The following is a 22,899-nucleotide window of genomic DNA, read 5'->3' as shown; positions in this document are numbered from 1 at the left end:
ATACAAACTCTATGCAAATGTTTTCCTTGATCAGATCTGAACCTAGAATCCCAGAACTGCAAGGCAATAGTGCTAACCACTGAGGAACTCAACCACCAAGGAGGAGGATCATCATCTTCTTCTTTAAGAGGAAGAAAGAGGAGAAGGAAGAAGAAGCATGGTAGCTCAGTCATTGGCACTTTTGCCTTGCAGTCGCTGGGTCCTAGGTTCAAATCTAACCAAGGACAACATCTGCATGCAGTTTTTATGCTCTATTTGTATTTCTTGTTCTTCCCCTTCTCCTCCTCAAGAGAAGGAAGGAGTAGCATGGTGGCTGAGTCATCCAGGTGTTATCCTTTGAGAGGTTTGAACCTAGGCAGTAATGCTAACTACTGAGCTACTATTCTCTGTCCTGAGTTGGGTAGTATTAAAAAGTATTCATTACCATTCATACTAAATTCATGTATAGTGACCATATCCCACAGATTTGAGCTTCAGAATGGATAGTGGCCAAAACATAATAAACCATCTGTATTAGCTTTGACTTGCATTCTACATATATATGTAATAGATCTAGGAATTGCTCATATTTTGCTCTGGCTTTGCAATGTACAATATGTTTAATTTCAGTCACCAAGTAAGGATTTTAGTGATCTTATATGAAGAAAGACTTTGGTTATTTACACATATCCACACTGCTGACTATATAAAACACAGAGCTGTTATAACAGTTATCTCTAGTATGTTTTGTGTCAATATAAAGGGCAAATCCAAGTAAGGAAACAACTTTCCAGAACTAATGTCATCCATTTCTCACCTTGGAGGAAAGTACATACTATATTACCGCGTATATTGTTATATTATAATAAACAGTAATCTAAAAAATATAATATCTAAAATTATTTGCAATTCCATTTCAACTCCTTTACAATTTTTTTAGTCTACTTATTAATCAAACCCCCTTTATATAAAACTCTAAAACCAAAATAGCCGTGGCAAGAGTTAACGAGCCCAGAGAAAATATTGGCATCAGCACACAGTTCAAGAGCTGGAAATGCTGGGAAATAAATCTGTACAAACATGTTCTGGGATGTTGAAATCTTCAATGTCTCCTCCTCCTCCCCATGCAGGAAGGGAAGTATTTCCAGCAGTGATACTGAACAGCATGCTGAACGAGAGGTGAGTACTGAGACACCCTGAGACTTCCAGCAGTGCCCGACCTGACTGCCCCCCAGGCATGTCACCTACATATATATACAGGTACTTTCTAGTTATTTCCTTTGCTTTCACAGCACCAGTGCTTGCGTGTGACTGTGTGTGTGTAAGCGGTCTTGCAATGCTATCACTCATCGTAAGTAGATCACAATTAAAGGCACAGGTCTTGGGAGCATAGAACATAGAATCTTTCTAGGCTTTCATAGTGAGGGCCTGATCTATTGTACTAATTATATGTATATTCCACCAAGATAGTTATAAGATGTGACTGCTGAGGGAAGGCTAGAATTGTATTAAGATGCAGACCTGTTCAGTGCAGAAACTTACAAACAGTGATAGCTTGTAGCACCGTAATATATGGGAGTGGAGTAGAAGAGTTGGGACAATATGAACCATCCTATAATGGCAACAAGAAGAAACATCATTATGTACTTTTATCTTCTGTCTACACAAGGCTAATGTGAATATCAATGGGCTGTACTGTAGCAATTTTAGGGTGAGCGAGTAGTGCCTTAGCCGAGTATCTCCCCGCTCGTCTCTAAAGATTCGGGGGGCGGGGAGCGGCGGGGGAGAGTGGGAGGAACGGAGGGGAGATCTCTCTCTCCCTCTCTCCCCCCCGCTGCCTGCCGCAACTCACCTGTCACCCTCGCCGGCCCCCAAATCTTTAGAGACGAGCGGGGAGATACTCGGCTAAGGCACTACTCGCTCGAGTAATGTGCCTTAGCAAGTATACTCGCTCATCTCTAATTATAACCCATTTTACACCAATTTCTGGCATAAATAAGTCGCACATTTTTGTGCAAAAATTTGTGACTTTTCTCCATTCTATACTGGCCCTGCTACTCTTTTGAAAAGTGGACGGGGTCTGTCAGCGCAAACCCAGCAGCTCTGTGCACCTAGACAGAAATGTACGCCGATCAGATTTGATCAGGTGTACATTTCTGGTATAATTTATGCCCCCTACTGACAAGCCCTGCCCACTTTTCAGGAAAGTGGCGAAGCTGGTGCAAAAAGGAGAAAAGTCACAAATTTTTGTGCAAAAAGCCGTTTGTACAGAAACTTTCAACTTTTTTTTTACTCCAGAAAGTAGTGTAAAACTCTTTATAAATGCCCCATTGTTCCTTAGTACGGATGAGCTATAACAGCAGATGACCATTTCTGTTGTTATTGCTGTCTAAGAGAAATTGTTTGACAAGTCTGCAATGGACAAAAGAGAGGAAAAATTGGATTACTGGGAAGAGGAAAAACATTGCCTGGTCAGATGAATCCAAATTTCTGTTGCACCGTGCTGGTAGGAGGGTCAGAATTTGATGCAAGCAACATTTTTTCTATGAACCTTTACTAGCCGCTATTCAGAGCATGTCGGTAACTGCATCTATGGGAATCTATACCACAGAAATTTCCTGTGGTTATGAAGACCAGAAAATGGGCAACATGCTACTAAATAGCGGTCACTATTAAAGTGGTAATTCAGTGTATATTACAGACTTTGAAACTTGGCAAAAGTAGCTAGCTGAGTAAAAGAAAAAGGATCTTTGTTGAACATAGCAACCAATCACAGCACAGCTTTCTTTTCTTAAAGTGCTCTCGAAAAATTCATTGTGCTGTGATTGGTTGCCATGGGTAGCAAAGATTGTTTTACTTTTAGACAGCTTCATAAAGGTCTCAACATTCCTGATTTCAATTACTTTTGTGAACACCTTTATTTCAGGGAAATGCAGGAGGAAAATAGAAATATCTAAAGTAATCATTTTATAGTTCATATATGGAATTGATCTACATAAAAAATTGAACCATTTTGTAAATATAGGGGAAAATTTAATATAGACTGTGCTCCAGAATTCTGGTGTATACACAAAGTTCCCAATTTTTGTCCAAGATACACTTCTGCAAAATTGCTCAACTTTTTACACTTTTTTCTCCTGACTACAGAAAAAAGTGTGCATGGCTTAGAAGAGGTAGAGCCAGCATGGCCTGGCAAATTTCCTATAGTTTATGCCATAAATTGGCATGAATTGTAGCACAGATTTATGCCAGCTAATAGATTTGCCTTTCATACATAGAGTGACTGATGCTGTGACTTCAAAAAACATATAAAAAGATTAGATAAGAAAGCTAAAGAAGATGACAGGAGGAAAAGAAAAGAGTAAGGAAAAAGAAAAAGATGGGGAGTTTAGAAGGTAGAAAGTACTCTGGACATTTGGTAAATTTAATTCTAGCATCCTTTACATCTAGACCAATGTATAAAAAGCTGGCTTAAGTAAGTGACCCCCATAATGTATTTTTTTATCTTGCATTTATCCTAAATCACAACCAGTTTTATGGCCCTGGACTTCATTTACAATTTTACTGGATTCATAGCTGCAATCTCCCAGCATTCCCTGCTTGCTCAGCATCTGCACCACAATTGCGGCGATGATTTGTATTCTGGAAAGTGCAGACCTTACACCAGGCTCTGTACCGTAATCTGATGTAAAGAAAACTAGCTGCCCTTCCGCATTAGCTAAATTGTTAAAACTGTTTGTGAACAAACTTTCTTTTTCCAACAACAACCATCAGAACAGTAATACAGCTCTGGATTATAAAACAGACTGACTCAGGATAAATTATGCAAAGCAAATTAGTGTTATATCTATAGCAGATTAAGGCCGGGCTCAAGCAAGAGGCCTGCAGTGTATTTCGGCTGTGAACCCAGCCTGTGACCCTGCGTACACCACTTCCCTGTATTATGTATGGCCAAGGAGGTTTTTTTTCCTTGCTTTTATTTTCTGCACCGTTCCTTAGTGATGACCCAGTTACCCGCAGCCAGTACACAATGTTAATTGCGTATGGGCTGCAGGTTGGACGCAGCTATTGATATCAATGGAGGTCATCCGTGCGTATTCTACGGTAAAATAGAGCATGCTGTGATTTTTCTTCCGCTTGCAGAATACACAATACGTATCCTGGAGCAACAACCCTTCTGAAGTAATCAGTAACCATAACATATAATATTGTATCACTCAAGAAAGACATCCTGGCCCCTCTTGAACTCTTTTATGGAATTTGTCATAACTACGTCCTAGGCATAGAATTTTATAGTCTCACTGCTCTTACAGTAAAGTACCCCCTTCTTTGTTGGTGTAGAAACCTTATTTCCTCTAGATATAAACGGCGCCCCCTTGTTACTGTCACAGTCCTGGGAATAATAGATAATGGGAGAGATCTCTGCATTGTCCCCCGATATATTTATACATAGTTATTAGGTCACCCCTTAGCTGTCTTTTTTGTAAACTAAATAGTCCCAATTTTGATTACCTCTCTGGGTATTGTAGTCCACCCATTCCATTTATTACTTTAGTTGCCCACCTTTGTACCCACTCAAGCTCCGATATGTCCTCCTTGAGTACTGGTGCCCAAAACTGTGCACAATATTCCCTGTGTGGTTGACCAGTGACTTGTAAAAAGGAAGAACAATGTTCTTGCCATCTGCCCCTAGACCTCTTTTGATGCACCCCATGATCCTATTTGCCTTGGCAGCAGCTGCCAATCTTTCAAATGAATAGGAGCTATTTCCATCTAATTTTCGGACCCATTTTTCAATCCAAAAATCAGATGAAAATATCGTCCATGTGCATGTATCCTTATACTGGATCTTTCATCATAAAACTATATATCAGCTCCTCCTGCTCTATAACACGATGCCTGCAGTTTGGACAGCATGTTCCCACTGACGGACTCCCTTCAACAGACTTGACCGTCAAAATGGGAAACAGCAGTATGGGGTTGTCTCCAAAAATAGCAAACCCATCACAAATCAGCCTCACATTTCTAATCCAAAACCCAGGAGTCATGGAAAGAAATAAAAGCAGCTGATATATTTCCAAGCAGTAAAAATGTTTATTTGCCTGTCATTTTGATATTTTAGTTCAAATTAGAGAAAAGCTCCACTAGGATAGCAGGAACATTGCTGTAATGACTTACTGAAGTGTTCTGCTTTATTTTTCTTGTAATAATTAGTGCGGTCATATAGTCATTGAGTGGCGTTTCACATGTGCAGAATATTTGTCACAGGGTGGGATCACTGTCGGCATTCTGCAATGGAATTCCACAAGAACTGATGTTGATTTGGCCACGTTTTTCCTTGCAAGGGTTGAACTCCGCAGCGCGATTCCGCGGCATAAGGCCACTCTCACACAGCAGCTTGTGAAGACACCGTGTTCTTAAATGCCATGTTTTACAGCAATTTTGATGTGGTGCAAATTGCCGCTAGATCTGTCCACTGGCTCCTGCTCCCCGGCGGCGGTTACCACAACGCCCGTGGACAGGCAGCCTAATTCTGCAGCGTTTCCGTCATGTGAGAAGACGGAGTAAAAATGCAGCTTAATCTGCTGCTGCAGATTTTCACCTCATAATATGGATTTTGGTGCAGAATTTCCTCCATCTTTAGGTGCATTTTGCAGAAATATTCCATACATTTAAAGATCCCCAACAAGTTAGTATTTGTTTTCTAATTAGTTTCTATGTTCTTCCGCTATTATCCCTTTTTTCTTTTGCCAAACTTGGTGGAGTATACACCTGTTTTTTTCATAGGTGACCTTCTGTAAGGCCGGCTGAATACGAACGGGCATGGATTCCGCATGCGGGAGCCTGCAGCAGAATCCGATTCTGTGCCTGTCCGGCGTCCGTGTGGACCTGTCATTCCGTCTTCTGTACTGTACTGCGGATAGTCGACACGGCTCGTCTTCAGACATGCGCAGTACAGATTTTTTTTTAAACTCCTGCTTTTCCCGTGTCATTGCTAGGCGATCCTATGTCAATTGCAGAACGGCTGTAGATCAGACGGCTTCCATTAACTTCAATGGAAGCCGTCTGCGCAGAATCTGCGCAAAAATAGAGCACGTTGCAAATTTGTTTCCGCTAGCGGAAAATCAGTCAATGTCTGCTCCTGTGGGGAAACATATGGATGCTCTATTGGACTTAATTGGTGCGGAAACGATCGCGGATTCCGCAATTCAAATTTGGTTGTGTACAGGCGACCTTTCAGTTCATTTCGATTTCAAGTATAAAAGAGACGAACTGATTATTCACTGCTTATCAGACGCATCTTTGTACTTTTCATAGTAGAAGTTCCTGGTATTAAAATTCACTACATCTTTTATTCAAATGATTATGACTAAGTTGCATTGCCAGGCACAGCTGCTACTGCATGGAGTAGCGACTAAGGATAACCCATCTATTTTAACCCCTACCCGCCATGCGCCTGTATTTAATGCGAGCTGCCTTACTGTTGTAGTGTACAGAAGTTGATGTGCACATGTATTCTGGAAGTTTCTGGATGGTCTATGTCTTCTTGTGTTTCTGTGTTTTTCCACTGTCTTCTATGTGTATGAAAATGATGTGTATTGCACCTTTGCAGCACTGAATGAGTTACTGTGTGGGTTATATCTGAGAAAGTATCTATTTGTATGTCATGTCATTCCCATCCAGTCATACAGCATTCTTTTACACAAGATGATTTTCGTTCAAAACCCTGCAGCAGCGCGGGGTTTTGACCGACCAGAACGATAATCGCCCCATGTAGTGGTGCTGTCTTTTCTTCTGGGCATTGTGTTAACACACACCTGAATGCTCCAGACCAGCAAACTGCCAAAACGTCTGCTTGAATAGAGGTGGTCACACTTGCTAATGATCAATTTATCAAGGGCATTTGATTAGCAGCACCTGCCTGCTACTTACCCTCTTAATTCCTAAGGAAGCAATAAGGGTGTACTTAATTTCTTACATACTGCTTCTGTATTTTGACGTAGTTTTTGTTAAATAAATAATGACATGGTCTAATTTGTCATGTGTTCCTATTCATATATTCTATGTACCTTATTTTAGGCTTCATATCCACGGGCAGATTTTTGCTGTGGAATCCAAAGTGGGTGTTTTGCTCCGCATTCCACAGCAATAACTCTCCATAGCATGCTATGGAAAAATGATTTTTCATGTCCACAAGCGGAAACCACAATTAAAAATTGCAGCAAGCTCTATTTTACTGTGGTTCCCGCACGGACAGCTTCCATTGAAGTCAATGGAAGCAGTCCGATCTGCGGTTTGTCCGCAGTGTCAAGAGCAGGAGATTTTAAAATAAAATCTGTACTGTGGATGTGCGCCGGTGCAACGGCCAGCACTTCCGCACTCATCCACAGTACAGAAGAAAGAAGACACAGATACGTATGCAGGGTCGCCGGCAAAAGGCACGGGCAGATTCCATGCGGGATTTGACATACGGAATCCGCGCTTATCCGTGGACATGAGGCCTTAAGACCTTCTACAGGACATATATTTTTATTATGTACTAATACTTTAAAACCATAGAATTCAAAGAGACTGTATTTATTTTTTCTAATGACTATATATGCAAAATATCAGAGACATGGTGTAAAGAGCGGATGTTTTAGAAAAACAAGAGGAGCTTTGACCATCAATCCTTGCATTGCAATACAGTTCAGTTGCAACTGAGCTCCATTCCTTTGTCAGTAGGGGTTTAACACTGGAGGCCCATTTCTTTTAACAATGCAGTATATTATAAACTTGAATGCAGTATTCTGTTCATCATTTCTAGTAATCGGCACATTACCAATACCATAAATGAGTTTCTGAAAAACATTTATAATATAAGTTTCTTTGTGGCATTGTTTGACATTGTCCCTCATATTAACTATAGTCATAGATTTGTATGCACTCATGATACAAGTCATATATCATACAGTAAGAAGATGTTCTTTTATCTCTGCTCAATTGCATATTTTTATACACTGCATGGATTTCAGTTATTGCTGAAATGATTCACTTTGGAATGTTTTAACACCACCTTCATTAGTGATCATGCTGATGTAGCTGTTGGCGGAAGGGGAATCCCTTACAATTTTTTGTAAATGACTTCGAAGTAATTTTTTGCAGGTATCAAACCATGCTGTGCAGGGCTTAGGAGCTGGAGACAGAGCTACTGAAGACTCTTCTCTTGGTGAGTGAAACTGCAAAGTTGAGCTAGAACTAAATTTAAAGTATCTTCACTTTTTCATTTACAGTCTTTAAGAAAGAAAAGTTTCTTCAAAATACTTTGTTAATTTATGTTCCATTGTTTATTAAAAAGCAGCTTTGAATATTCAAGTGGTTGCTACTCAGAATATGTCTGTGGTTTATGTGCTGTATGCAGACAAGTTGTGGGCTCCTAACAGCTTTATCGTAACTTGCAATTGTTAACACTATGCATCCTGATTATAGTAAAACAGTAGAATTTAGCTTTGTATCAAACGGGGTATGTTATGATGTAACACAAAATCAGAAAACCTTATAGAACCTGCAATCTTTTCATTCTATAACAATAGTACTTGTTCAATACTCGCCTAAGTAAAAAAAATCCCTATGTTAATTCTTAGTTAAAAGCTTGCATATGTGATCTGTAAACAGGCACAAAGTACCTGTCTATGTGGGCTCGTTCCACGACGCTTGAAAAGATTGTGGCTATAGTGCTGTAAAAGATCGCGTGAACGGTCTACTTCCAGCTACTTGAAGTAGCCCGTTCACACAATCCAAAGTGCATGATGTGTGCTTTTAAGGCTCCCATAGGAGCCTACAGAAAGCACATAGCAAAGGTAGGAGGTGTCCTGTCTTTGCGCGCACCTTGCAAGTTGACATGCGAGTTAGCTATCTTTTGCAGGTGCGAGGGTTTTGCGCGTCTAAAATTCCTTTGTGTGAACTCTTCTATAGGAAACCATTGGTTCTATTCAGACGCAATCTTTTCATATATCACTAATAAGCACGGAACGCGCCCGTGTGAACAACCCTGAGGTTTTTATTCTTTTTTTAGCTGCAAGAGCAGAGAAGTACAGAGGCTGGAGAGTCAGCAAATGGTGGTGGCTAGTTATTTGTGTGACACTTTACTATTTTGGTGCCTGATGCTCACATAAATGAAGTAATTTTGGGATAACATTAAAGTATTTATTACTTTATTTCATCAGTTTGGACATTTCCTTTTTGCCCTGGGGTTTTAGAAAGCTGAGATGATATGTGGAATTCTAGCATCCATCTATAAAGAGATCGTACATGATAGTGATCTAATGGTTGCTATTAGAGATGAGCGAGCGTACTCGCTAAGGCAATCTACTCGAGCGAGTAGTGCCTTATGCGAGTACCTGCCCGCTTGTCTCTAAAGATTCGGGAGCGGCGGGGGAGAGCGGGGAGGAACGGGGGGAAGATCTCTCTCTCACTCTCTCCCCCCCGCTCCTCCCTGCTCGCTCCCGCAACTCATCGCTCTCCCCCGCCGGCACCCGAATCTTTAGAGACGAGCGGGTAGGTACTCGCATAAGGCACTACTCGCTCGAGTAGTTTGCCTTAGCGAGTACGCTCGCTCATCTCTAGTTGCTATTAGTTCACTACTAGCAGTGATCTGCACACACAGAAAGGCCAGTTGCAGATTAACTTGTTTGAATACATTTGTCATATGGATGTATATTAAGATGACATAGAAACGAACGTCATCAGTATTTCATCAGTATTTGCCTTCAAATTATTTTTGTTTTCTACTGGGCAAATAGTGATCCATAATAGCAGTACAGAGGCAGAAACGCAAAAAATTGATCATGTTGCATTTTTAAAAAAAGGACATGAAAAATACTGCCAAGTGAATAGATATATAGATTTATATTAGCTCTGTATTATGGTCCCCAAGATATGGACCAAATATAGAGCTAAAATATGCTACTCTGAAATCGGTCAAATGCTGTCCTCTCAGCATGCTCCTGTCCTAAAGGCAGCTTCCTGCATTTGTGTACTAGTCGAGAATATAATAATAATGATCTTTATTTGTATAGCGCCAACTTATTCTGCAGTGCTTTCAAGGCACATGGGGAACACAAACAATATGAAAATTATAGAAATAACAAAAGTTACATGTGGTATTCAATTATTTAGAAACAAAGGGGGTTGGGTGATACAGAAGGTACAGGGGCAGGGAGAGAAGCAAGGGGGAACATAGCAATGTGAAAATAACATGATATACAGTTTTTAGGATACAAACTGGGTGGGGGTAGTACAGGAAGTATGAGGCAGGAAGGGTACATGATAGGCAAAAGTGGAAAGCCGTAAGGAGGGGCAGGGGGCATATTTTTGGGGTGAGGGATTAGATCAGGAGGTTTGGTATGCTTCTTTGAAGAGGTGCTTCTTTAAGGTGCATCTGAAGTTCTATCCGTTGGTGATTTTCTGGATGTTTTGGGGTAGATTGTTCCAGAGGACTGGTGCTGCTCTAGAAAGGTCCTGGAGACGAGCATGTGAGGTTCTTATTAGAGGGGTGTTTAGTCTGAGTGAGTTAGCAGAGTGGAGCGCTCGGGATGGGTGATCTATGGTCAGGAGGAAAGCGATATACATTGGCGCGGCGCCATGGAGAGCATTATGGGTGAGGGTGATGAGTTTGAAATGTGTTCTGTAGTGTATGGGCAGCCAGTGCAGCGACTGGCATAGCGCAAAGGCATCTGAGAAGCGGCTGGATAGGAAGTTCAGTCTAGCTGTCGCATTTAGTATGGATTGGAGAGTGGAGAGTCTGGTGCGAGGAAGGCCAATGAGCAGTGTGTTGCAGTAGTCGAGTCGGGAATGAATGAGGGTGACAACAAGTGTCTTTAGTGTGTCCATGGTGAGGAGCCACCGCATTTTAGCAATATTCCTGAGGTGCAGGTGGCATGTTCAGGCCAGAGATTGGATATGGGGGGTAAAGGAGAGGTCTTAATCCAGTGTGACCTCAAGGCAGTGGGTGTGCTGTCTGGGGGTTATGGTGGTGCCAGATACTGATATGGATGAGAAAATAGAAGTTATCCAGGCAGCATCCATTAAAAGATTGCTTCTTTATTCAGTGCATAACATCACAGGTGAGGCAAGCAGCAGCTACGTATCGACCCTATACATGGGTCTTTCTCAAGCTTGAATAAAGAAGCAATCTTTTAACGGATGCTGCCTGGATAACTTCTATTTTCTCATCTGCACTTTATGGTGGACCTTTGGAGTCGGGTCCCGGATCCAGGCTTTGCATAGAGACGCCTTGCACCAGTGGTGGTTTTCAATTTGGAGTGCTGCTGTTACCTCTTTCTAGATACTGATATGGAGGCGTTGGGGAGAGGTCGTCTGGTTGAGGGTGGAAAGACAAGGAGGTCAGTTTTTGTGAGGTTAAGTTTGAGAAAAAGGGAGGACATGGTGTTAGAAACAGCAGACAGTCGGTGATATTTTGGAGGAAGGGTGCAGAGATGTCGCTGGAAGAGGTGTATAACTGGGTGTTGTCAGCGTAGAGGTGGTATTGGAGGCTAAATCTGCAGATGGTTTGTCCGACTGGAGCTGTGTAGATAGAGAAGAGAAGGGGGCCAAGGACAGAGCCCTGGGGGACCCCAACAGCTAGGCAGAGCGGAGAGGAGAGAGAGCCAGCAAAGGAGACACTAAAATAGCAGTCAGAGAGTTAGGAAGAGAACCAGGAGAGATCAGTGTCATTTAGGCCAATGGAGCGAAGCATAGCAAGGACTAGGTCATGATCAGCAGTATCAAACACAGCAGAGAGGTCAAGAAGGCTTAATAGGGAGTAGTTGCCCCTCAATTTGGGCATCATCAGGTCGTTTGATACTTATGTGAGGGCGGTTTTGGTCGAATATAGGTGGTGGAAACCGGACTGGAGGGATTTGAGGAGAGAGTTATCAGAGAGGAAGAATGTGAGGCTGGAATAGACGAAGCGTTCAAGTAGTTTGGAGATGATAGGGAGATTTGAGATGGATCAGTAGTTGGCAGCGTCAGTTGGGTCAAGGGCCGGTTTCTTTAGCAGAGGGGATATGATAGAGTGTTTGGATGAGGAGGGGAAAATACCAGAGTTAAGGGAAAGGTTGAAGATGGTGGTGAGGTGTGAGGGAAAAGGGTCGCTAGCGCAAGTGGTGGAGCTAGCGGCGGAAAGCAGTCTGAAGACCTCTTCCTCTGTCATTGGTTCTAGTATAGATAGTGAGTGAGTGATGGATGCAGTGCTGAGGAGACCAGGACTGGGGCTAGCTGTTTAGTGTTCAGAGATATATATAGTATTACAAATATATATTAGTGGCAGAGCATGTATCTGCCCTTGTAGAGAGTGTGCTCAATCTGGATTGGTCTGCACTACAGGCGAATAAGGAGTGGGAAAAATTTATCTAGAAGTATGGAAAGTGTATGGGGGAGAAACAATTTTTCTATCACCAAGATGATAAACATGGAAGAAGCACTTTCTTGGTATACCTGTATATACCATAATTAAGAAATATTGAATACACTGAGAGGCATTGATGATGTAGCAGTGGGACATTAACGTGCCCCTATTACTTTTGACAGTTTTGTAAAATAATGCTTTATTGTTCCTTTTTTGTTAAAATGTTCAATATACTATAGATTCATTCAAAATAATTGTATCAGCATCGTATTTCTAATAATAGGGGGTCAGGCATAGGATACCATAGTCAAACATATAATTATGATAATATTCATTTGTCTTCAATGGAATGAATAGAAGTTTCAGAAACTTATTTTCAATCATTTCTATTCATTTTAAAAGGACTCATATTTACCATAGTACTGGGACCAGGACTTGCTTGTACTTGGAGTTAATGAATCTCATAGATAGCTGACCACTAATCCAATATTTGTGACTATCTAACATGCTGAATATATGTTTACTTTTATGGAAAATTAAAACTTTTCTATCAAATGATATATTTTATAGTATACAATACACAGACATTTTCATGGCTTTATATAGAAACCGCTGGTAGGCAACTTGCACTAAAATAATGTTGGGTGACTCATTCTACTTTCAGTATTACTTGCTAGATTTAAGGAAACTTTTTTGAAGAAAGCTTTTGTTTTGTCTGCCAGAAACTTAACTTTTTAACCTAGTGTGAATTTGAATAAAATCTACTCTCTTATGAAGGCGCATTCACACAACGTTTTTAACATGCCTTGTGATTCCATTCAGGGGGTTCCATCACAGCTGCAGAAAACAGCACTGATGGAACCTCCAAATGGAACCATTCACTTGCATTGTGAAGTAGACACCACTTTTTACATGGTTTCTCTGTTTTATTGGGAGTATAGAATAACATTGTCGGCAATATTTGCTAATGTTTTCTATATATAAAAACATCCATAGGGGAAAACACATGGTACACCTATTCACATTTAGACCTTAGTCAGACCGGCGTTTTTTCGCGCGATTTGCGCATGCGCATGCGTCCGGCGATTTTATAAAACCATTGCTTTGCAATGGTATCGGACACATGAGCGCTTTTTATGCGCTCGTCCGATAAATTATAGAACAGAAATTGCAGATCGCACCTATCTGCGATCTGCGATTCCTGTTCTCTTCTCTATATGTGCTCAATGGGGCCGGCGGCAGCAGCGCCGACCCCATTGAGAACATATAGTAGAGAAATCATTCTTCTCTGCCACAGCTGTAACAGCTGTGGCAGAGAAGAACGATGTTTGCCCATTGAATTCAATGGAGCCGGCAATACAGCTGAGTGAGTGCTGCCTCTGAATGGCTCAGGGGCAGCTCTCAGCTGAATGACAGCTGAGAGCTGCCCTTGATTGGCCCTGCGCTGAGCCAATCAGAGGCAACACTCACTCACCCATTCATGAATTCATGAATGGGTGTGAGCTGCCTCTGATTGGTCAGGCTGTGACCAATCAGAGGCAGCTCATTCAGCAGGCGGGGATTTTAAATCCCCGGCTGCTGAATACTACAGAGAGCAGTTCAGAGCAGTTCAGGAGAACTGCCGCCGGCCGCGGCTGAACTCCGTCTGCCGGGACCAGGTGAGTATATATTTTTTTTATTTTTACACATTTCTAGATGAATTGCAGGGAAGGGCTTATATACTTAAGCCCTTTCCGACAATTCATCCCGCGATCGCCCGCAGCGCATTGCTTTCAATGGAGCCGGCTGTATTGCCGGCTCCATTGAATTCAATGCACTGGACAGCTCCGGCCCGTTTCTATTAAAACGCGGCTAGGAGCAGTATTTTCGGGCGATTTTGCAGCCCTGGTCACGCGATTTGCGGATGCGCATCCGTCATGCGATCCGCAAATCGCGGCAAAAAACGCCCGTGTGACTAAGGCCTTATGCAGAGCAATGCATCTCCTTGGTAGCAAACAGCAAACAAATCCTGTAAAGACTAATCTTGCAGTCATACGCTCATCTGTCCTCTGCTCCTTGGAGACTTACCAGATATATATAAAAAATAATGAGAGGATAGATGAAAGAGAGTGTGATAAGATTTTAAAGGGCTGGTTTATTCATTTATTCACATTAATTTGCAAAGGGGTGTATATACAAAATGATAGTACATTATGGTACATTAGTAATCAAGACGATTTGCAAATATATCTGGAACCACCATAAGTCGAGAATAGCCCACTTCTAGTTAGTTCAAATGAAACCACAAGGCGGATTTAGCCTTCCTTGCATTTACCACTACTATCAAGCGAATCACCTTGCCAGAATGCTCTCGTTAGTAGACAACTCAATAGATACCCTCCCAGTAAGCATAGAAAAGTCGCTCCTGACACATGAACACCAATATATACTCTGGTTTAATTCACCAGCTAAAAATTATAAACACGTCCTAGCCCTATCACCCATGGCACAATCATGAATCTTCAGGGTATTCGCAAGGCAATACCAGAGCCACACAAACTTTCCCCAATGACCCCGGCCTCCCTAATACCCTCAATCTTAGCTAATAAACCCTTAAAAACTCCTAAAATTTGGAATAATTTAAAAACCATGACAGCAGAAACACAGTGTTTTTTAATGCTGCCTTTACTTCAGCCCAGTTTGAGCAGTGCTGGCATGCATTATGCTAGCGTTTTGGCTGCATTTTCAGCACAGCTAAAATCGACACACCTGACCAATTTAAGACTTTCATGGAAAAACGCCCACATGCTTTTCTAGACAGGCTGGATATTTTTTCAATCCACAAAAAAAATTCAAACTCAGTACGACAAACTTAGAGGCCCACTCTGGTATGAAAAATACTACCTCATATGATTTACATATATTCCCACTGCTACGTTCATGTGGGCAAATAAGCACACGGTCCACACGAATGTGCCCAAAGAGGGGGATATCACAAACACAAGGACATAAAATGGATTTCAGACTGGAAGTGCTGACAGTAACACCAACTGGACAGAGAACTGCATACTGTGGACTGGACTCACAGACAGCCATAACATAGGACAAATGGCCAACACACTTGCCAAACATCCCCGCATGCTAAAGCAGATGGAATAGCTGAAATATAAAAATGAGGGATTAGTTTGTGAATTGGCCAAGTCACATAAACTGCAAGCGCAGTGATCAAGGGTCCTCGTGTCTTGCGGTCCCTGCTGTAACGAGACACATGATCCAGCAGCGCCAGACACAGTTCACACAGCAAGCTACAGCGCAAAGGTAACAGGACACAAGTTACACAGGAAGCTGCAACACAGAAGGAAATATGACTGTCACCCTGGACACCAAACAGACACTGGCAGGAGCTGACTATATATGTAAGCAAAAACCCGGGGATTGGCTAGCAGGAGATCACCACACCCAGCCAGCACAATCATGCCACACCTGTGGAAATATGTGGGAATGTGCTCCTGGAAACCATAGTACTACAAGTCCCAGCAGCACAACCTAACATCCACATCCTCTATTCCTCCTCAGAAGATCACTCGAATGTATTTGGAGAATTTAGATAAGCATTTCATTTACCATATAACGACAGATTCATTTAGATGCAACTGTCTTAATTGGTTACGTTATTACTTTATTTGTTTATGTTTTGATTTCTGTTTATACTTTATCAAAAATATTAATATTGCAGGAAAGTATAGACCTCTTGTATAATTAAATATTACAAATATATATTTGCAATTTTGTGTTAACAAATAATTAAACTTACAACTTCTGATAGGGATCTGCGTGTCCCATTTTATGTTGTCTCTTTCTGGTCTTTCAACCTGAAGTTTTGTAACCTACATTGCCAATTTGAGATGCACACAATAAAACAAGATTGATAAGATGATTTGCAGACTTTCTGTATTTATCACTTTAATTCATTAAGACAATAGAAAATAAACTTAATAGAGCATGTGGAGGCTGAATCCCCATTCTCCCAAGGTTGGACCTGCACCCATAAAGTATCTATGGCATATTCTGCACCTATAAAGCATTTATGGCATAAAAAATGCTTTTTTGTTTTGTTTTGAACATTCAATTTTTATTTAAAAAAAGATTTTTCAATCGCAGAGTTGAGGTTGAAATCTGCAAGTCATCGGTCTAGTACATAAAAGAAGAGAAAGAAGGGCAATCAAAGCAAGTAGAACTTTAGCATGTAGCAGAAATGGCTTTGGATCCAGACTTCCCAATTCTTCATGAATTTTAGTTGTTTTTTTGATGCGCATAGATGCATGTATTCAAACCAGCTCTTGTTATTCACAGCTTTAATTATATCTGTTATAGAAGGAATATAATTACCATTCCAAAATTGAGTGATAGATATTCTAGTAGCCATCAGAACATGTAACAAGGGGGTTCGCACATCATGGGGTAAATACTTTTATAGACTCTGGAAAATCTCTTTTTCATGTTAAAAAAAAAATCAACATTTTAGGTTGATTTAGGTAATCAATTAGGTAATTGTTTCAATAGCAGTTGCCCAGCACAATGCTGTTAGGCCACTTTCATACAAGCCGTGATGCAATGAATTTTGCTGTAGAAGTTCTACAGCATTTAGCATATAAACGAAGAAAGTGGCAATGTTTTTGAAAAACTAAGCAGATTCTAAATCTATTTATGCTGCAGATTTCAACACTTGAAATACTAGGGTTAAAATCCACAAAAAATTGCAGCAAAATCCACACCATTTTGCTGCAAATGTTGCCACCACTGCTATATTCGGCAGCAGATATGGCCCGTGTAAGGGCGGCCTTAGAATTTCACACTTGAAATACAGAAGTGACCTCTTAAAATCATGACATGGCTTATTGAAAATTCTGTACCCTGTGTGCACTCTGTGACAAAAAACAGCTTGAAGATTTCTGGCAAGTAGTATAGGTATCGGAATGCACTAACTAGCCCTACATTTAATCACTTGGTTGCTCGTGAGATGTTCACCTCCACATACAATGTCTTCCTCTTTTTTTCATTTGTGCAAAGCAAATTTTGTACTTAGTTTTGTGGCAAAGAGAAATTGATTGATTATCGAATAAAGAATATCACATTTTAATGTTCTCTAAAGTTGGAACAATACTTTAAAGAAAAAGTACTACTATTGCAATTTCATGAGTATTTAACTGCTGTAACATTATTCCTTAATTGCATGTACTGATTTGTATTTTCTACAGGTCCATAAAATGTTGTGTCTCCTACTTCTTTTTACATTTCACATTCTGACTTCCTCGAGTCTGTCTGTAGGTAAAACTGGTAAGTGCAATATAAGATAAGCCTGATTCGGTTGAAATATATTTTGTTTTCCATACAGATGTAGTAGAGCTAAGTTTATCATTTGAACAACCCATCATATCATAATATTCTATCTGTATATTATTACTATTGTCTCATAATACACAAGTGACAAATTTGGCTCTGCTATATTAACATAGATACAAGTGTATACTGAACAAAGAAATGTGCATTTTTTAAAAACTCGTTTTACTGAAAAGTAAGTAAATTACAACATCTTTTATAACATTGTAGTTCAACAAAAAGCATGACAAATTAGCGTACAGCTGAACAATTTGGCAAAGGGGGTAATTCACTCTTGTAGTGGAAGACACTACCTAAAGGGAGAAGGAAGGAGTTTAGACGTTGTCAGTAGGCCTCGGGTTTCAGCCGCATAAAATACTCGCTAGTGGGGGAGTCTCTGAATTATTGAGATGGAGGATTAAAGTAAGCATGGAGGGTAGGATGTAAATGAGGAACCGCACCACATACCCCATACCTTGTCAAATTTTTCTGGACATCTACGCCCTTTATAAACTATGCAATTGTATGGAATAGTAGAGTTAATCAATTTTCGCCACATTGACACTCAGGGATCCCTTCGATCCATCCAGCGTAGTGCTATTACTTTCCAAGTGAAGAAAAGTACCTCCCTCAAAAATATTCTATTATGATGCTGCCAAATCTTTTCCTCGAGTATCACGAAGAGGCACACCTCTGGGGTTGTCGGGACGGGTGTTTCCAAAACCCCCGAGAGAAAGTCGTGACCTCTCCCCAGAAGTCTTGAATAACTGAGCACTCCCAAATCATGTGCTAAAAATCAGCAGTGTCGTATGGGCACCTAATGCGTTTGGATGATGAAATTCTGCCTATTCTCTGCAGCCTCACTGGAGTAAGGTAGCACTGGTGTACAATATATAACTGTATCAGCTTGTTATTAGCCACAGGAGAAATGAATAGAGGGGAAGCCAGTAGATCTTGAAAGGATTCTCCTGTCAGAGTTGGTATCAGTGTTTTCCATTTCAGCAGGGCCAGGGGAGTATTATGAGAGGTCTTTGCTGCGATTAGTGAGGAGTACAGTGTAGATATAAGTCCCCGTGGTCCTTGGGAGCGTAGTATACCTATCAGGGGGTAGTGTGATATAGAGGGTCCAGGAGATGGGAATTGTGCCTGCAGTGCATGTCTGATTTGAAGGAATCTAAAAGAATGGATATGTGGTAGTTCGTATTTAGCTTGTAGTTGTTCAAAGGAGGAGAAAATATTGGATGTGTGTAGATCACCCAGAGTTCGTATTCCATAATTCTCCCAAACAGAGACATCCTGCAAGAGAAACATCTCTGTCAGACCAGAGTTATGCCATAAGGGGGTATCAGCCATTATATCTGAAAATTTATTAACTGATTTAGATTGTCTCCATATATTAGAGGCCAATTTATGTATTGAGAGCAATTTACAAGTTAATGAGGAGGGAGATTCCAGGCCATAAATTGAAGATTTTTAGGAAGTGAGCCAAGTGTTACTCTCAGTTGGGAAGCGGGTTATCTCCGAGCCAGCATTTTAGGTGGACCAATTGGCTAGCTATGTAATATAGGAATATATCCGGGAGAGCAGCCCCGGCTTCCTGCCTCGGTCTCTTTAGAGTGGAGATTTTAAGTTTCAGATGGGAACTTCCCCATATAAAAGATGTCATGAGTGAGTCAATCGACCTGAAAAATCATGAAGGGATTACTATTGGGGTATGTTGTAGGATATATAGACATTTCGACAAGACTATCATTTTTAGCAAATTGACTCATTCGGTCACCGAAATCAGTAAGGATCCCCAGGTTTTGAATTTAGTTTTGAATGGATCTATCAGAGGATATAAATTCAAATCTAAGGACTGTTCAGCAATATTAGAGATCTGCAGTCCCAGATATTTAAAGAAGTTTGTAATCTGGAGTCCACATATTGAGACAGAGTCACTCAGCTGGCTCATCCTAGACAGAAGCATCAAGGCGAATTTCGACCAGTTAATATGGAGACTCGAAAATCCTCCATATTGGTTTATAGTTTCTATGGCATGCATAAAAGATGTTGCTGGCTTTGACATAAATAACATGAGGTCGTCGGCATAAAGCGCCACTCGATCCTCACGTTCCCCCATGACTAACCCCTCAAACACTGGGCTCTTCCTGAGCATGACGGCCAGATGTTATTTAGCCAGAGCAAAAAGGATGGGAGAAATGGAGCAACCCTGGCTTGTACCCCTGTGCAGACGGAAATAGGGGGAGCAGGAACCATTTACAGAGATAGACGCCCAGGGCGAATTATAGAGCATTGAAAGCCAGTTAACAAAAACTTTGCCAAAACCAAACCTCCATAGTACTTGGAGTAGGAATTGCCATTTAATGGAGTCGAATGCTTTTGTAGCGTCTAGGGAAGCTAGGGCCCAGTTTGCGTTTGTGGCATCTCCTATCTGCGTCACTACCTGTACCCTCCGTAAGTTTTCCCGAGTGGATTTCCGTAGCATGAAACCTGTTTTGTCCGGGTGTATTAGGTCTAGGATAATGGAATTGAGACGTGTAGCTAGCATTTTAGTCAACACTTCTTAGTCTATATTTAGGAGATATATAGGCCTATATGCGCCACAATTGAGGGGATCTTTATCCCATTTTAGCAGGAGTATGATTGTAGCTTCATAAAATGATAACAGCAGAGATCCTTGTCATAGGCTCCGTTATATGTAGCCAATAGGGTGGGTAGTAATGCATCTTTATATTTAACATAAACCTGTACTGGGAGACCATCTGGGCCGAGGAATTTACCTTTAGTCACATCGCATAGTGCTTCTGACAGTTCTATTAAAAAGAATGGGGCATCCATAAATGTTCTTTGGTCCGAAGTAAGAGTTGGAAACGGAATGTTGCACAGAAAATCATTTATTTCGTCCGGGGAATGTTGAAGCTTAGTATTATAAAGATCACTTTAGAACTGTTGGAATCTCGCCCCAATGGAAGAAATGTGCATTTTTTAAATTAAGTCATATTTGAAACCACACGTTTATAATGATTCATTCCTCAAAATTCAAATGTGAAAGAGAAAGAAAGTACCAGTCACCTTTACAGAATCATTGTAATAACACTTTATGTCATAAACTAAACCACAAACAAAGTAGAAATGAAGTACTTGACTACAGTGTTGATCATACATTTCAACAAAATTTTTGTAGCTATTACTAACCTTGAGATCCTAACACTATTTTTTGACCCAGAGTACTCCAGCAATAATATGGTGTTAGGATAAGAAATATTTTTTACATTTTCGGCCATTTGGATGAACTTTGAACGATAATCGTTGCGTGTAAAGAAGCTTTTAGTGACAGATCGCTATAATCAAAGTGTCTGCTGCTACTTCAGGTATAGCAGCATAAAGCTAGTGACGGATTCCCTTTTAATGTTTCTGTTTCAGTGAGTCCAGTGTTTGTTGAAAATCTGTGGCTAGTAAGAATACGTTGATAGTTTTCTTAGACTCTTTTCACACTGTATTGTGAAAACAGATATATATATATATGGGTGCAATCTCTGACTGAACACAGAGTGAAAGCAACCTTAGGCCGCCAGCACACGGGCGGAAATCCCGCGGCGGGATTTTCCGCCACTGAAAGCCTGCATAGGAGTGCATTACAATACGCACTGCTATGCAGACGGCCGCGGTTTGGCTGCGTGAAATGTCGCGCGGCAAACAAACCGCGGCATGTCCTATTTCTGTGCGGGGCTCGCAGAGCCTCACACAGAAACGTCACTCACCCGGCCGCCGGCTCCGGTCTGCGCCGGCTGCCCGGCAGCTGGCACATGAAAGAGCCGGGGCCGCCAAGCGCGGGTGAGTATGCGCTCGTCCCTGCAGGCGCTGAGGTCGGGTCCCGCGGCGAGAATTCTCGCCGCCGGATCCGACCCGCCCGTCTGCAGGCGGCCTTATAGTTAAGATATTTCACATAAAATACCTAACTCATCTGACACATTTAATATTTTTCTCTTTGGTATACACCACATTTTTTTGCTTTTAGTTGGGGCTAGTTGTCCATAAGGCTGTACATCCTAAGGCCGGCTGCACACGGGCGGAAATCCCGCGGCGGGATTTCCCGCGGGATTTCCGCCGCTCAAAGCCTGCATAGGATTGTGTTAACAAACGCAATCCTATGCAGACGGCCGCGGTTTGGCCGCGCGAAATCTCGCGCGGCAAACAAACCGCGGCATGTCCTATTTTTGTGCGGGGCTCGCAGAGCCTCGCACAGAAACGTCACTCACGCAGCCGGCGGCTCCGGTCTGCGCATGCGCCGGCTGCCCGGCAGCCGGCACATGAAAGAGCCGAGGCCGCCGGGCGTGGGTGAGTATGCACTCATCCCTGCAGGCGCTCGGGCCGGGTCCCGCGGCGAGAATTCTCGCCGCCGGATCCGACCCGCTCGTCTGCAAGCGGCCTAAGGCCGCCTGCACACGAGCGTTCCGGATTACACCAGCGGATTTTCACGCGCGGTAGACCTGCGTATGGCACCTAAATGTGCTTGCCGATAGGTGCGGATGCATGAAAAATCACGCGCGGATATATACGGATGTGCTGCGGAAAAAAACGTGCGGAAAAACCTGCAGCCTCCTACCACGCCTACGTCCTCTAATGTCATAGCAACCAGTGCCTTCATCTGCAACTGCACTGCGGATGTACTGCGTGAAAAAACGCGTCCATTCACTTGTATTGGAGTCTCCACGCACAGAATCCAACCCAAATTAGGACATGCCGCTTTTTTTTCTAGCGCGTGAAAATCCGCGATGCAAATCCGTCCGTCTGGGGACAACTGCAGATCCCCATAGAAGTATATTGGCTGCGGTCAGGGGCGGACAATCTGCTTAAAATACCGCAGCAGAAATTCCGCCCATGTGCAGGCACCCTAGTCTGCTAAACATTTCCTGCCACAGCTGAACTTCATCATGCCTACAACTAATTTATCTATCTATCTATCTATCTATCTATCTATCTATCTCATATCTATTTGTCTATCTATCTACCTTTAGGCTGCCTTCACACTGGCGAGAAAATTGTGCGATTTTTGAGCGATGCGAGAGTGCGACAAAACACAGAATTATGAAACCCATGCTTTTCAACAGCTTCATTCACATCTGCGATGTTTTCTATCATGCGATGTTGTGAGATTTGCACATCGCAGG

At 41.8% G+C, this 22,899-nt stretch overlaps 1 protein-coding gene across 2 annotated transcripts in view; it reads left to right on the top strand.

Annotated features, from left to right (window-relative positions):
* Positions 1–1,084: 1,084 nt before the first annotated feature.
* The window catches only part of LOC136577736 (interleukin-1 receptor type 1-like), a 60,254-nt gene continuing 38,439 nt past the window's right edge, over positions 1,085–22,899 (top strand). Inside the window, exons 1-3 of one of the 2 annotated variants that reach the window (XM_066577668.1) lie at positions 1,085–1,158; positions 8,125–8,188; positions 17,605–17,683. In XM_066577668.1, the coding sequence (XP_066433765.1) occupies positions 17,614–17,683 (70 nt within the window). In that variant the 5' untranslated portion in view covers positions 1,085–1,158; positions 8,125–8,188; positions 17,605–17,613. Of the gene's footprint in view, positions 1,240–8,124; positions 8,189–17,604; positions 17,684–22,899 lie in introns of both variants that reach the window. The other variant, XM_066577661.1, reaches the window with a different exon arrangement.

The sequence above is a fragment of the Eleutherodactylus coqui genome, chromosome 1 (assembly GCF_035609145.1).
Source record: "Eleutherodactylus coqui strain aEleCoq1 chromosome 1, aEleCoq1.hap1, whole genome shotgun sequence".
Lineage (NCBI taxonomy): Eukaryota > Metazoa > Chordata > Amphibia > Anura > Eleutherodactylidae > Eleutherodactylus > Eleutherodactylus coqui.
Note: the sequence above shows the minus strand (reverse complement) of the source record. Positions and strands in the feature narration are given on the sequence as shown.